Source organism: Seriola aureovittata, chromosome 6 (assembly GCF_021018895.1).
Source record: "Seriola aureovittata isolate HTS-2021-v1 ecotype China chromosome 6, ASM2101889v1, whole genome shotgun sequence".
In the NCBI taxonomy this organism is placed as follows: domain Eukaryota; kingdom Metazoa; phylum Chordata; class Actinopteri; order Carangiformes; family Carangidae; genus Seriola; species Seriola aureovittata.
In genome coordinates, this window is record NC_079369.1 from 19840702 (window position 1) to 19856041 (window position 15340).

Below are 15340 nucleotides of genomic sequence, written 5' to 3' on the forward strand. Positions count from 1 at the left end.
GTATCAGAGGGATGAGCTCATCTTTTCCATTCACTATTCTGAGGCTGGAGGGGAGAACTGGGGTTTCAGAGGGGGCTTGTAACAGGGGTCTGACTCCAGACTGAGAATAGGCCAGAGAATAGTCAGAGAATATATCAGGCTGACAACATGTGCCATTCAACTTACTACAGGGCAGGGAGTCGGTGGGAAATGTAGTCAAACAGGACTATAATTTCAAGTGTTTCAAATTTTAGTTTTTAATTTAAGTTTAATTTCATTTTGTACTGAATTGACCACTTTTAACTGTGCCTTTGGGTGGCTGGTACTATGTCTGACTAACTGTGTTACCTACAACACTTCCTAACTAGCAAATTAATTAAATACTGACAGATTGACCCCCTCACATGACTCCTGAAATAAAACACAGCTGTACTGTTTGTTCTAGACACTTTTCCTTCCAAGCTAACTCCCATATCTTGCTATGAGGACATATCGTAAAGCGGAAATCAAAAGAATACCCCCAGTAGCATCAGACTAAACAAGCCAAATCCACCTATGAGTTGGCAGTCAGCCTCTTCGGTGTCATCAAGTACTTAGGAAGTCTGTGCTAATTAAACAGAAAACATTGCTGCTTTATCTATTGTATATGTGTTTCTGTGTTTGTGTGGCCTCTTGGGCAGTGCAGCAAGTGAGGTAATGGCCAAAGCACTGTGTGTTTACCTGGCAGTACTAACGGACAGAGAGCATCATGACTGGCTGGATGGCACGTAGGCACCCGACATGGCACCCTGCCACCGCCACGCCTTATCACCCTGCATGCTTTCCCCTGCTGCTGAGTGGAATGTTGTTTTGGTTTGACTGCACTCACTGCAGCCTAATCTGTGGGTGGGTGTTTGTCTGCGAACATTTAATGACTGCTGCCTAATCATCATCCCTCATCAGGGCACTTTGGGGGTGGGGATAGATGAAGTGGAGTGGAGGTTTGCAGGGATGTTGATTTCGGCAGCGTGCAGGAAATGGTCCAAGGCCTTGGGACCTGAGACGTGACAGTTGCAACATGAGCCCAGGGAAGTTCCAGTATAGAGATGACGTTTGAGAGGCATCATATCTATAAAAGTTCATCTCAGTGTTGGCATGCCTCATGCTTGGGGAAGAATACTCCACAGAGGTAAAAAGTCATGAGGGTGCCACACGTAAGCCTACATTTAGTTGACAAAGGAAAGAATATGGATTCAATGCAAACCAAAAAAATAATGCTCTTGAAATCTAATAGTCTAATCAAAATACATTCATTTTGATATCCTAAGTTCAGATGGGACATAATGTTGATTCATCATGAATTAAAATTAATAAACTGTTCAGGTGAGACCATTTTTATTATGCCACTATACCATTAATTATGCTTTATTAGGCTGGGAGTGGTGAAAAGTGACAAAACATAAAAAAAAGAGCGTGAATAAATACATATTAGTATTAGCCAGTATGTCACCGTTGGCTAGCTAGGAATGATCCTGATGATTTGATAGTAGGAGAAAAGTCGCCCTTCTTGCTTTCTGTTGGCTTGCATAATATCATATCACTAGATGGTAATCTGCCACTGGGCTTTCCCCACTCGTGTAGCATGGAATTAGGGTCATCATCCTGCCCACCTCATTAAATGTGGCAAGTGATGGTATCTCATTGGATTGGTTCCAGTTTTTTTTTTCTTTTTAATACAAATTTCAGTGCTTTTTGAAGTTAAAGAGTCGACTCAAGCTTTGCATCCAGGCATACTATGCGGCATCACTTGCTCTTTTGTTTACATTGTCCTGTTGAGGCCTGCAGCCAGCCTGTCTGCCTGAGCCATTAACTGATGACCCGCATAAGGGTAAAATGACTAATCTTTGAATTATTCTAATGATAAATTCTTTAGTCTGGAAATATAAATGCCCACCCTGTGTTCCTGGAACCCAGCTTGATGTATCAGATTGTACAATTTGTTTTACCGTCAGTTACAGAATTGTACATGATATGAAACAGAGATAAACAGCAAATCAGCAAAGTTATTAATCGGGTATCACAATTGCTACAGATTTATTTTTTGAGTGTAGCACTAACATTTGCTGGTGCAAAGGGAAGAGCCTGATTTGTGCTACATTGCTATTTTTGTTTTATTAGGATATTGTGGATGGAACTAGAACACCTTTGATAAATGATCAGCAATTCAGGGACCTGAAGTGGTATCACAATACCTCATCCCTGTCTCCCAGTGGTTCTTCACTTGCCAGATGATAACATCAGTTACCATCTGCAGCTGCTAAATGAAGTTTTCCCTTCTAACCTGTATTCATACAGTCACAGAGTGATGACCCATTTGAATTTGTTTTGTGGCTTTAGCTGGTGGTAAAATCAGTTTAGACCTGCAAACAAATGTAGAGAGATGTCACTGAAAAATAGCCAGATTAGTGCAATACTGCACCCCACAGGTGAAAGGCATGAACAAAGGTGGAAAGAAAGTAGGTCAGAGAGAGGGAGGTGGAGGGTACATGTGGGTGGTTGTACGGATGGAGGGTAAATTAAAGAAAGTAGCGAGTGAGAAAGAGGGAAGAAGGAAGGTAGATGTGGTGGGGGTAGAGAACAAGAGTTGCTTTTGCTTTTGCATTTTCTGCTTTGAAATAAACAGGTTCACTTTACATACGCTTCTGCCATCTGGGAGGTATATGAAATGTGCCAGAAATAAGAGCATCCTAGCCCATAGTCTGCTTCTGAATAGTAAGTGCTGTCTGTCTAAATGCTGAGGAGACTGCTCTGCTCTCAGGAGAGTGTTTTACTGAGATAAGGACTGGGGAACGTGTAGCACTGTGCTTGAATGTGACAATGAAATGAAAATTCGTTGTTGCTGCAGGTATCAAGCTCATAGTTTAGCACTAAATTATTTAACTCAACCTGTACCCCAAGGGGCTGTCATAGGTAACACTGGGATTGGTATTGTTGTAAAACAGTGGTGTATGCATCTGGATACTCAAAAATAAACCATGGTTTCTACCTGGATCTGGATTTTTCACTGTGTTTAATGAATGTGTTTGTCTTTGTGATACTGCTGATACCTGTGACAAACTATATGTTTTACTGTGTGTGTACTGTTCTTGAAAAAGGAAATTTAAAGCAGCTGTAGAAGTGGATCAGAGATGGAGGGGCTGGTGAGGCCCAGAGTATGGCAGGGAAACGCAATGTGTTTAAGTAAACAGCAGGTGGCGCCAAGAGCCTGTGTCCTTTTTAGGTTCTTGTTGGGAAGTAAATCAACTAATTATTTATCAAACTCACCCAAATTTCATATTTGGCTGTGTCTGGTCTGTATTATTATCAATGTACTTCCCTGGATTTAATTTGCAGCCTTTAATAGAATAAACAGACCAACATCACAAAACTATTTTGTCTTCATCAGGTACAAAAAATGGAAGAAGTTGAACTTGTGAAGGTTTTATACCTTTAGTAGGTTATGATTGTGTTGGCCTCTGTGAAATTGGCAACAATTCTATAAAACCAGTAATGTAATACACAGGTATACAGTGCAGCGTTGTCTATCCTGATCCATCATCTAACGACCCTTTCAGACTATTGAAAACTTTGGGATTTTTGACGTAACATAACAAAAGTGTGCATATGTACAGCCTACAGTCATTTGTCTTCTGTCAGTACTGCAGGATTTGTGCATGATTAGGTAAAACCATTCAAAATGTGCTTAGGTGTGTGTCTGCCTGAAGTGCAGAAAGGACATATTGACCTTCACTGCCTGACACGTCTGGACTTACAGCTCACTGTGCCACATTATCATTCTCCAGAAGTTGTGTGTGTGGATTTGCCTGTGCAGTTGCAGTTGTTAATTTATGCGCTGGTATCTGCATCAGTGTACGTGCATGTCCTCTGAGCAGTCTCCTTCTCTTTTCCAGCGGACCATCTTTGTCTTCCGCTCACTCTTCTCCCTTCTCATCGTCTGTCTGGTCGCAGTGAGAGCTGGGGGGGGGGTTCCATGGAGAGAGCTGTAAATGGCTGAGGAACTGTGCACCGGCTGGTTTCGCATCATTGCAGGTACAGTAGGTAAAACACCTTTCCTTTACATCAATGCTTCACCTCCTCAGCAGTGAGATTTGGATCGTCAACCCCCCCTTAAAAGAAGGAACATTGGTCATTTTTCATTTTCTTTTTTTTTTTTGGTTGTTTTTATATCCTCAGGGTATACCAGATTATCTGATCTCTGGTGAAATGTTTGTGTGTCTCATGTAAGTGTATGGACTTTTACTGTTGTAGTAATGATGCAAGCTTGAGGCTGTGCGTAGCCATTCATCTTTTTTTCTTGACCCTACTTACATGTTTTCGCCATGACATGAGGATATGGGTGTTTTTGCGTGCTTATGTGCATTTGTATGTACACTGTGTGTTTGCATCCTTACTGTGCAGTGTGTCCTCTCAGAAGGCACATCCGGAAACACTGTGGCACTGTCATTTAGAGAGAAAAAAAGAGAAGGGCAGACAGAGATAGTAAGGGAGGGTGGATAAGCTAGAACGCTAGAGAGAAAAAGAGAAGAAGATTCATTTATTTCCATGTCATTCATACACACATCATTCGCTTCGCTAAAGTTGCACACTCTGTCTACCCTTTCTAGATCTCCTCTACTATCCATGCACAGTTTTAGTTTTTTTTTTCATTTGTCTCCATATCCCTCAGACTACAGAAATAGAATTGATACCAGAGCTGAATATTCAAAATCAACAAGTAGTATGCCAGTGAGATCACATGTTAAATCAGTTGGCCTTTCCAACTTAGCTTAGGTCGCTTTGTTGATTTATTGTTATTACATCATTTTCATTTTTGATATTATTTAAAGGAAAATCAAAATCATGTCAAATTTAAGTGGTGTCATGACTTTCATGATGCATGATGTTCTGTTTTCTCTTTAAACTTGCTTTCACATAAAAAGAGTACACAGCTACAAAATTATATCAAAGAAGGTGCAGTATTTTTAAAACATGTTATGTATGGACTTTTGCAGTTTGGACAATATTAGAATGCATATGAATAGAAGGTGTACAGTTTTGTAGTTGGGGGGAAAACAATTGGCAAAACTGCTCATCAAGATGATGGTAAATTACACCTTTTATTTTGTATGTCATGCTGAAAATGCATCCTTATCTACAGTTGCAGTAGGTGTGATTACCTCTTCCTCTCCATATTAAATGACACAAGTGCATGTCTTAATTCAGGCTACTTTACTCCTGCAGCTCCAAAACAGAGCTTATAGGGCATTAGGCTTTATTTAGCAAATCCTTCTCCCCTCCTCCACCCTTATTCTACACTCACAAGGCAGATTTAGTCAGCTGGATGATCACTATACATACAACTATATTTGTAAATGGCCAAAAATTAGCCTAGATGCCACAGGCTTGTCCAATCCAATATTTTGAAGGTATTACACTAAAATGTATAAGCAAGTATCCACAATGTTTTTACCTCCTCAGCAGTGAGGCTCAACAGCACAATGGTAAATATCTCATGATACTCAGTGAACACTAGATGGCAGTGCAGGAGAAGGTGCTGGTTGTCTCGCAGCCAAGGGAAGTGAGCAGGAGTGAGACAAGGAATAATATAGAAGAAAATGGGAGAGCGAGAGAGATAGTGGGAACTAGAAATGTAGAGAGCACAGAAACGATAAGAGGAAGCTGAAAAATTCCAAAAAGGGGAGAGGACAAAAAAGTCACTAAGCAGTGTGGGGGTGAAGGAAGAACAAGGGGGAAGGGGGTTAAAGCAAGGGGCAGGATTTGAGGGTGGAGACCCCCTCCTTGGGAGCATCTGCTGGGTGTTAAGACAAGAGGAGCCGGGCAAGGAAAGACAGAGGGATGAAAGGAGGGAGGAGGCAAGTGATAGAATGAGCCACATGGAGGCAGCTTGACATAAATAACAGGGAAAACAGTTGAAAAAAGTGGGAAATTAGTATAAGAAAGCATGACTGAGGAGGATTCAAACAGCATGAAGAGGCACATGGGTCTGGTTAAAGCATGACTTAAGACAACTAGATTGCCACAGACTATTAGATGACCCGCACACATGCAGTATATACAAAATACGTCTGTATATGTATATGTGTATACAGTCATCTTAGTGAATGCCCATATGCTCTGCCTGCAGCTAAAACAAAATAATTTGTTTATGCTTACGAACTCTACTTATTGTGATGCTTGTGAAATCTTTAATCTGAACAGTCACAGCCATGACTGATGAGTTGTAAGGCATCCACTATCTGAAAACATGAAACGAAATGCACTCTTTACAGGAGAGAAAAATGCACAAAGTGATATCTTTTAAGAAATCATTATGAATCAGTACCTGAAGTTTAGTTCTCACAGTATGTTTACCCATTGATTTCTCCAAGTTTTTATCAGTCTCTGTGAGTAATATAATATGTAATGTATGAACAAATTGTGCATCATTCGTAATCTGGTTGTGTTTTATTCCTTTTTTTTTTTAATTTAAACTATAGACATTTAACTTTGTTGCTTTCCTTTTTCTTTTTTAGTTAATGCTTCTTTTATATATTCATTTGTCTTTCTGAATGTTTAGCCCTCCAAAACAGAATAAAAACATTGGGTTTTATTATTAGGAAACTTATATTTCTGATGTATACAGAAAGGGGATATTTATTATTTAAATTAAATGTAAATTAATCAACTGAAAGATGTGAAGTAATATGTCTTTGTCATATACCTCATGGCTTACTATGTGAGCTACATACTTAATATACATAATACTCATACACAATGCAGAATATTACTATAATTACTACCACTACAAAAAACAATAAAACAATTATCCTAGCACTAATTCCTGGTCCATTCCCAGATTAGTATTTTTTTCGGTGTCACTCCAGTCCTTCATTTGTTTATTGTTTTTTTGGTAGGTTTGCCTATTTGTAAGTCTCCTCTGCTCTGAGGTTTTTCCACATAAACATTCACTTCCTCTCTCCCTCTCTTTTTCTCTTTCTTTCTCCCTCTCTCTCCCTCGCTCTCTCTTGTCTCCACCGTCTCATAGAAAATTAATATCGCACACACATGTACACAAACACAAGCGCACACCCCTCTCCGGTGGGCTGGTCTGTCATTGGCGCTTACTGCTAGTTGGTTGCAGCTTTAGTCTGCGTTGCCATGACGTCACACTGATCGATCCTGGTCCCGGTGCAGTGGGAAAGCACAGAGACAGAGAAAAGACAGCGGAGTGAAACAGGCTGGGAGAGAGAGGGGAAGGTGGGAGGGAACAGGGAGAGGAGGAGAGAAAGAGAGGGCAGAGTGAAAACACACTGATATTTCAAGGAGGGCGGGGACACAGACGCAGGCACACACAAGCAGCTACTACAGGAATAGTCACTGTGCAGGAGGGTGCAGGCTAAAATATTTTGTGCAGTGGCGTGTTAATATAGAGTCTGTGTGTGAGGGTCGTCAACATGGTTTGCCACTTGGCTCACACCTGCACGTTATTCTCTCCACCAGCATATAATTAATGCTATTCACCGCTGGGCAGGCTCAGCACACTGCACTGACATAAGGTAGGGGAAGGGGAGGGGTGCATGTTTGTATGTATGTGTGTGTGTGTATCAGTTGTTTTTACGTATCCTCTGTATTTACTCTGTACGTGTCTGTTTGCTTCTTCTCTATTTGTATATGTTAACATGTTTGTGTGTGTATCTAGTCTGTACACACAGTTATTTGTTGCGCAAGTGAGGTTACTAATGTAGAGTTCTCTTGAGCCATAGTGTCAGGAGATTCAAGCTGTAAGCCATGTGACTCTACAAAGACCTGCAGGGATTGGCCGAGGCCATCTGTGACCTCAGCAAACTACCTCCGCCCCTCCTCTACACTCCCACCCCCCTTCCCAAACACACACATACACACACCCACCCACACCCCTCCCTCCCTCTCAGTCTCTCCGCCTCCCTCCCTCTCTCTACCCTGCCTCTTTTATTTATTTTTTTTCCTCCAGTTAGCTTTTCCCCCACCTCTCAGCATCCTCGGCTGAATGTGTAGGTTAGAGCCGCAGTAGCAGCAGCAGCAGCAGTAGCAGCAGCAGCATCCATGGCTTAAGCCCCAGGTCTGATCGGCAGCTAGCCCGGCCAGGCCCCTACCCCTCCTCTCTGTCCTCTCTCTCTTTCTATCTCTCTCTGCATCTCTCCCTCCTGGGCTAGTTGACAGGCGACGTCTGGGGGTGACGGAGGCTCACAGTTAGCCAGGGCGTTAGCCACACGCACACGGCTGCTCTGCTGCCCATCAATTCTACTGTATCTCTCTGGTAACCGGGGGCTTCTTCTCTATCTCCATCTCCCCATACCTCCTATTTTCATTTCAGGCTCCTTGGAGATAGAGGAATGCAAATCTGCAACCATGATGGAAGGTAAAATGAATATTTTTTATTATTATGTTCTTCCCTTTTCTGTTTCAGTTCAGGATTATCCTCCTTTCTGTCCTTGTCCTACGTTGGTTCATCTGCTGGAAAGCGTGTATGAGTGTGTGTGTGTTTGCGAGGTTCAAATGTCATAAGCTGCCCTGCTATTTTGAGTACATACATTCCGGTGACTTGCATGTTATGCTTAGGGAAAGGGCACAGCCACTGAATGTCTATCCACAGAGGCACAATGGCCAGGCTAATTGAACCGTGTGTATCTTTTGTGAGTGTGTGTGCATATGTCTGAGAACCCCCCCACCCCACATACATACACACACACACACACACACTCACACACACACACACACCCCTTCTCCCGCTTCCCATCGTATAGGATTATTTGGATTTATTGTGCAGGAGGGCTTATGTGCCCAGCTGGCTCACTTGTATAAATTCTCTTTGTATGGTGTACTCTGAAATGAATTCACAGACACATACATGCTTTCAGTGCTGTATGAGCTGTATGACTCCGCTGTGTATCTGTTCACACTGCGTTGCTGTTTTACCCGGCACTCGGGTGTGGATTGTATGTCTGTGCGGGTGGGTTCATGTGTACTTTTGTACCCACCCATGGTTGGACTGATCCATCTCTGTTGGGTTGATTGTAGACAGGAAAAATAGAATTGATGATCGTTTTAGTATTATGTCCCTTTAATTGATGACATCATCAAGGGGAAGGCCAGTGATGGAGGGATGAATCCCTACAGCTCTGCAGCTGTCATGCACAAACCTCCATCTATCCATCCGTTTTACAATGTATCTCTTATTTCTTACCTTTCATACTGTTCAGGCATGTTATATTTAACTACCAATGATGTTGTTATGCACCAAGAGCAACCACATGTTGACTTTTTTTAATCAACCTTGAATTATGTAAGCTTTCATTCTCAGCGACTCAGGCATTTTGAAGTAGTGGAAATAATTAAAAATAGGTTTTTAAAAAATGCAGCTAAGTACATTTCTTGTAAATGGTTATTTTTGTTCATGTTCTAAAAAAGCTGGATGATGTTGTCATTGAAGCCTGTTTATTCTGGTGCATTTAGTAAATTAACTCAATGCCAATGTGTCCTCCACTGAGGAGGAATCTCATTAGCTGGTTGTCTGGTTGTGTTTGCGTGTCTGTGTTTGTCTATCAGTCTTTGGACATGAATGATGTTTTTGCTGCCTCTTCACGTGTTGTGGTTTCTCAGTGCTTTCACACCAGAGAATAAATAAAGCTGTTTAACAGTGACCGGTTCATTTAAAATTAGGAATGGAGTTGGGTGGACTGAGGCCATACATCGATTTTGAAGTGACAGCTTAAGACAGCTGGTATTTTCCAGTAATTTTCAGCTGTGTTTAATCCATTGTTTTTTCTCTCATTTAGAATGCTGAACCTGCAAGCTTTAAGTGTGGTGGATGTTTCTGTAGAGATGCAATGGAGGATGCTGTTATGTGTGCTTAGCCAACATGTCTAGGTTTAACAGAAGTGGTATTAAAAATATCATGAAATGTCATGAAAATAATCAAAAAGACTAATCCAGTAATTCAAACTTTATTGTTTAAGAGAAAGGGAAATTTGGTTTGATCAAAGGGTAAAATGGAAAAGCACTGAACAAAAGAGGGAGTTTACAGCTCATATGCACAATGAAAACTGCCTAAGAAGTTAACTTGTAATTCTTGGATGAGTGGAACTGGAATTGTTAACTGACCAAATGTGCTGTAGCACTGCTGAACTTTACAGTTGTCAAAAAGTCTCATGATCAATTTGTTATTTGTAGGAGACCATGATTTAGTTTGTTTTCCATGCCCATTCCCATTGTTAACTGCCCATGTGTGTTAATAACGGTCTGTGATTACTGGCCTGCTGTGTGAAGTCAGACTAGATCTAAATTTAAATTGAATGAATGACATTTTAATCAGTTGAAGTGGCTGATTCAACAACAATAATGGCTCTTCCTGAATATCTGATAACGGTGAGTTAAAATGCCCTGCTACTGTACAGTCAGCCTGACAGTCTGGAGCAGGTCGTAAGGACAACGATTGTAACAAAATCACTGTTTGTCATATACACGTCATTATACAAACTACGAAGTGCTCAATAGGTTATCATTTAGATTATAACCACAAGACATAAAGCTACACCCTTTCTGCCCTTGTCATAGTTAGGAAAGAGCTTTGTAGCTCACAACTGCCTTATGCACAATGATAAGTTCATGCTGCCTGTGCAGACATAGATGCACAATAGATCATTCTAAATATGGGATCTCTCAGGGCAATAATAACAGAGTACAATAAGCGGTAGTTAATGATCAACCCCAAGTGACAGATTCAGTGTTTTCCCTTGAGCTTATGGTTTATAATGCAGTATACGTCTTGAATGTAAATAGCTCTTGCACAGTGTTGATTGGTAAAATATGATCTGAAAAAATGCTAATGTTTTTAAATGCATTGTCTGTCAATAGGTAATTTTTTGCTCTTGCAAGGCACCACAGTATACAAATTCTATGTTTTACTTTTATGCACAATCAGAAAAACAGAGTTGCACAAATATTGTAAAGTAACAAAAATGATTGATCCTACAATAAGTAAGGACTCTTCAGCTCTACCTTAACAGTAACAAATGATACAGCTAATCTATTGCTCCCCATCCCCTGCTCCTGTCACGAGCCAAGTTGTTAGGTAACAGTGACAAAGAAAAAAACAGACCGTCTGTGAACAGCTTCCCTTTCATTAGCATGGCTAGCATAGGCTTAGCATGGACTGTGTGAGGGCAGGATTACAGTCAGGTGTTAAAATTGGATGCTAATCCTTGTTAGTTCTGCTTTTTAAAGCCCCATGCCATGGCCAGCATTGCTGTCCCTGGGTAACACTCAGGGTAAGAAGACATAGGGTGATTATTTCATTTTAATTCAATGACACAGGGTTGTGCTAGTATCATACATGCCAATCACCATCAGGCAGATTCCCTCCACTAAAACCAAAACTCAATCATACGTTCAGGAAACCATTTCTACGAGCTGTTTTTTCTCTCCTTTTACACATCGGCATAATAGTACTCGCCACAAACATTTGCTATGAATTTCCTGGGTTAACTGCAAATGGGGTTACTTTTTGTGGCAGATATTGTGTATACATCATTGTTAGGCACATGTCAGTTTAAATAACAAATCTTCTGTATGCTTTTTTTGTACTCATGAGAGCTTGCACTTGCGTGGGGTTGTTTGACTAAAGACTTACTCATCTCTCCTCAAGGTAATTGTGCTGGGTAGCATGGGATTCCTAATCTCGTTGGACTTTGAAGGTAGGAGCTATAAGGAGGGGGCTCATCATCAAGGCGATTGTGAAGTTTAATAGATTCAATTTCTAACTGAACAAGAACAGTGTATCAGTTATATACTCATATAAGCTGACATCAGTTGCTGCTCTTTCCAAGTCCAGTAAGTAAGAAAGCAAGTGACACTTTATTGGCATGGCAGTTTTGGTTGTAAGGTTGGTTTACTGGTTTGTCCATCCATCTGTCTCAAACACTTTGTTTTCCTTTTGATTTTAATGACCCCTCGGCATTTCCTGTAGCACCACCATCAGGAGAAAGTTAGCTTCGTAGTTCCAGCTCTGATAAGGCTCTGCTTATAGCAAACATAGTGTATTGTTGTCAGTAAGGCTTCAGTATGTTTTCAGAATGTTGTTGACTCAAAAATTTTGTGGGTTGTAATGAACACTGCAGACTCCGGTGGCCACTAACAGGCCTTCAGACCTGTAGCCTTCTTAATCCTAGTTACTAGCTGTAGGAATCACACTGTCACAGAGAGATCCAGTACTTAGAGCTTGCCTGGCTGAAACCTGGATAAACCCTAGACTGGAATGCTGCAGAGTAAAGGGCACAGAGGACATTAGGCCATATGGTGGCCTCCACTTCATTCCTTTAATGGTCTGCTCTCGACCTCATATGAAATGATAACTTAAGTAATTATTTATTTAACTTGGTAATTATTATTTGCTCCTGTCATTATGGCTGAGTTGGGGGGTTCTCAAATAGTAAATTATATCAGGATAATTATATTGGTTTTTCTGTGATACAATTAAAAACTAATTAAGTTCTGGATTCTCTGTTTCAGCTCATGGTACACTGTTAGCAGGGTCATAACCACTGACTCAGCACGTCAAAAGCTGACTCAGCTTTCATGACGCATATATTATATAGCATTTTCTGGAGCAGTCATATTTTCCAAATTTTCATTAGGTGAATGTCTTTTCTGCTGCACAATTTTACTGAAACAAAAATGATAACATTACCTATTAGTCATGAATAACATTATTTTGTAATTACCACAATAGAGCTGAAGCACATTAACATTAACCAAAAAACTTTAACCTGTTACTTCAGTAGGCCTCAAAGGAGGATCAGTGATGTCACATAGTCAACATATCTCCACTCAACTATGCTCAATATACCATGACATCCAATAGGCTTAAACTCTGCTGCCATATGGTTTCCCTGGTAACAACTATGAGGCTGACTCATGTGTTTTAGGTAATGAGCTGGGCAGAGACTCTCAAGTGCAAATTTTCGTTGATTTCAGAACAGATAGGTATTTGGTTTGTTAGGATCGGCACAAATACATAAAAAAAAAAACCCTGCTTCTACACTGCATCACTGCTTCTCACCGCAGACCCAAATGAGTAATTTAATGTCTTGCCATTGGCCCAAACACATAACTCATGTGGGCTGATGCGTCGGAAACAGCCCTCAGTAGCCTAGGAGAAATTTTGTGATGGTATGAAACAGAACAGCATACCGTCTGTGAATGTGAAATGCAGAATGCAGAATTGTATCTCTCATGCCATCCGTCATGATCGGTGCCAATCTCCATCCTGAGTCATAGTCCATATTTCTCCTTGTATTAGTCTTATCTGGCCCTCCATTGACACAGCTGTACAAATGTATCCTTCCACTTTTCATTGCAAATAGGAAATTAGGAAATCCCTGCATTGGAGCACAGTAGGAACACTTAAGGTAGTTTAATTTCAATCTGTCACACTATATTGAGTTGGAAAAAATAATTAAATCCCAACATGTTTTTCCAGCCGCACACAAAGCAATGTGTTAATTGAAGGATGTACAAAGAAAGGGGAGGTGATAGATAAGCCTACTTCTGACGTCAGTATGTATTCTGGAGAAGTGACAAGTCTGAGTCACTGGCTTTTCCTAATAATAACATATGTGTGAGCATGGATGCTAATACGACATGGGCAATGCTGGCATGAAGAATTTGTGCATGTACATGTTTGTTCAATTATCAAAGTGCATGTTTGTGTGTGCCTTTCTCACAAAGTGTGGCAGACACAGAGGAAAGCTCATTGTCGGATGTGTCACAGTAGAATGGTTCCATTGTGGCTGTGCTTGACAATAAGTTTGACAGAGACCCAAATGAACTTTCCCACAACAAAGACACGAATGGGACAGAGACTGGGGAGAGGAGGAGGTGAAGGGAAAGCAGTCAAAATGAATCGGCTTGTTCTTGTTCGCACTCTTCCTACCACCATATTCATTCATTCATTCATAGACACAACAGCGCAACAGCCCTTCAACATTCCATCTTGTTCTCTGTGCAGACACACCCATTCACACACACAAACATAGACAACCTTATGTAATGCTGACCAAGATTCAAAGCCAGATAAACAAACATGTTTGTGTAATCCAATGTCAGCTCGGGGAAAACAAGGTTCTCTTATAGTGGAATCAAACTGTTTCCTTGAATGACGTACCGGATTCAGTGTGAAAAATGTATTTGTCATAAATGCCATCAAAAAAAACAGCTTAAACTGCTTTAGGTATTTGTGCATTTGGAAGGATCAGGCTTTGACGATGTAGAGTCGTTAAAAAATGAACCGCAATGCACATAATTTAGCTGGTAATTTTCCTTGACAAAATGTTGTTTTAATAAATAACGTTCCGTGCAATATTTGTCTCTTATCTACCCATCGATGTCATAGTGGTTTATTTAACTTGCAATGTTACACATACACATTAAAATCAAACAGGAAGTAGAACAGACTGGTAACTGACTGTCTAGCGATGCTGTTTTCAGTCTGACAGAGCCCACACAGAGACTAGTAGAGCCTTCTGTCAAAACAGTAGGTGAGTTGCTGTCAAAGATGTGTGGTCTAATCTAATCAGTGGCTCTAGTTTTATCATTAAAAAGAGCTGTAGTGCTGCAACACTAATGCCATCACTGTGATGGCACCATGGTGCATTTGTGTCACGGTTTATGACAAGCAAGGAGCAGGGAAAGTCTCTGGTGGGGCCATCAACAAACAGTATTCGGGCAAGAACCAATTAAGTGTAGTTTGGTGCCCGGTTGGTGATCTTTGTGATGTTGTGTTGTGTGAAACTTAATGGTAAAAGAGTTTGTGAATGGCATGCTGTACTATCTGTTTGACTAACTCATCTGTGTGTCCTTTCACACACACATCACAAGGATGTGTTCAGGTCATGGCCTATGGATTACAGGGTCTTTGTGTATCTATCTCTCAGTTCTAGGATACAAACATTAAAAATGCAAATGCAAAAAAGCTTTCATAATAGTGTCATTGACAGAGTCCATAGCAGTGCAACTAGGAGAGCAATCCACTGTACCCAATTAGAGGAGAGAGACACAATCAAAGACACACACACACACTCACAGAAAAAAGCTGACACAAGCTGGGAGATTGAAAGGGAGAGTGAAGAGTCTGCTATAAAGCAATTTCCAGGGAGAAGCAGGTAAACAAACTGTGGAGTGGTGGAGATAGAAAAGGAAATGAAGTGAGTTAAAATGACCAACTAGGATAGCGTGAGAGTGGAGGAGAGACATGGAGAGCAGCAATGCGTGTCAGAGCCCCGGAGGGAGGAGGGCAAGACAAATAGAT

The 15340-nt window shown here is 40.9% G+C and overlaps 1 protein-coding gene across 8 annotated transcripts in view; it reads left to right on the forward strand.

Moving 5' to 3' along the window:
• The window catches only part of sgip1a (SH3GL interacting endocytic adaptor 1a), a 73613-nt gene that overhangs the window by 6825 nt on the left and 51448 nt on the right, over window positions 1-15340 (forward strand). For 6 of the 8 annotated variants that reach the window (XM_056377780.1, XM_056377785.1, XM_056377786.1 and 3 more), the window contains exons 3-4: window positions 3909-4056; window positions 8351-8395. In XM_056377780.1, coding sequence (XP_056233755.1) covers window positions 4005-4056; window positions 8351-8395 — 97 coding nt within the window. In that variant the 5' untranslated portion in view covers window positions 3909-4004. Of the gene's footprint in view, window positions 1-3908; window positions 4057-7354; window positions 7554-8350; window positions 8396-15340 lie in introns of those variants that run through there. The other 2 variants (XM_056377781.1, XM_056377787.1) reach the window with 2 other exon arrangements.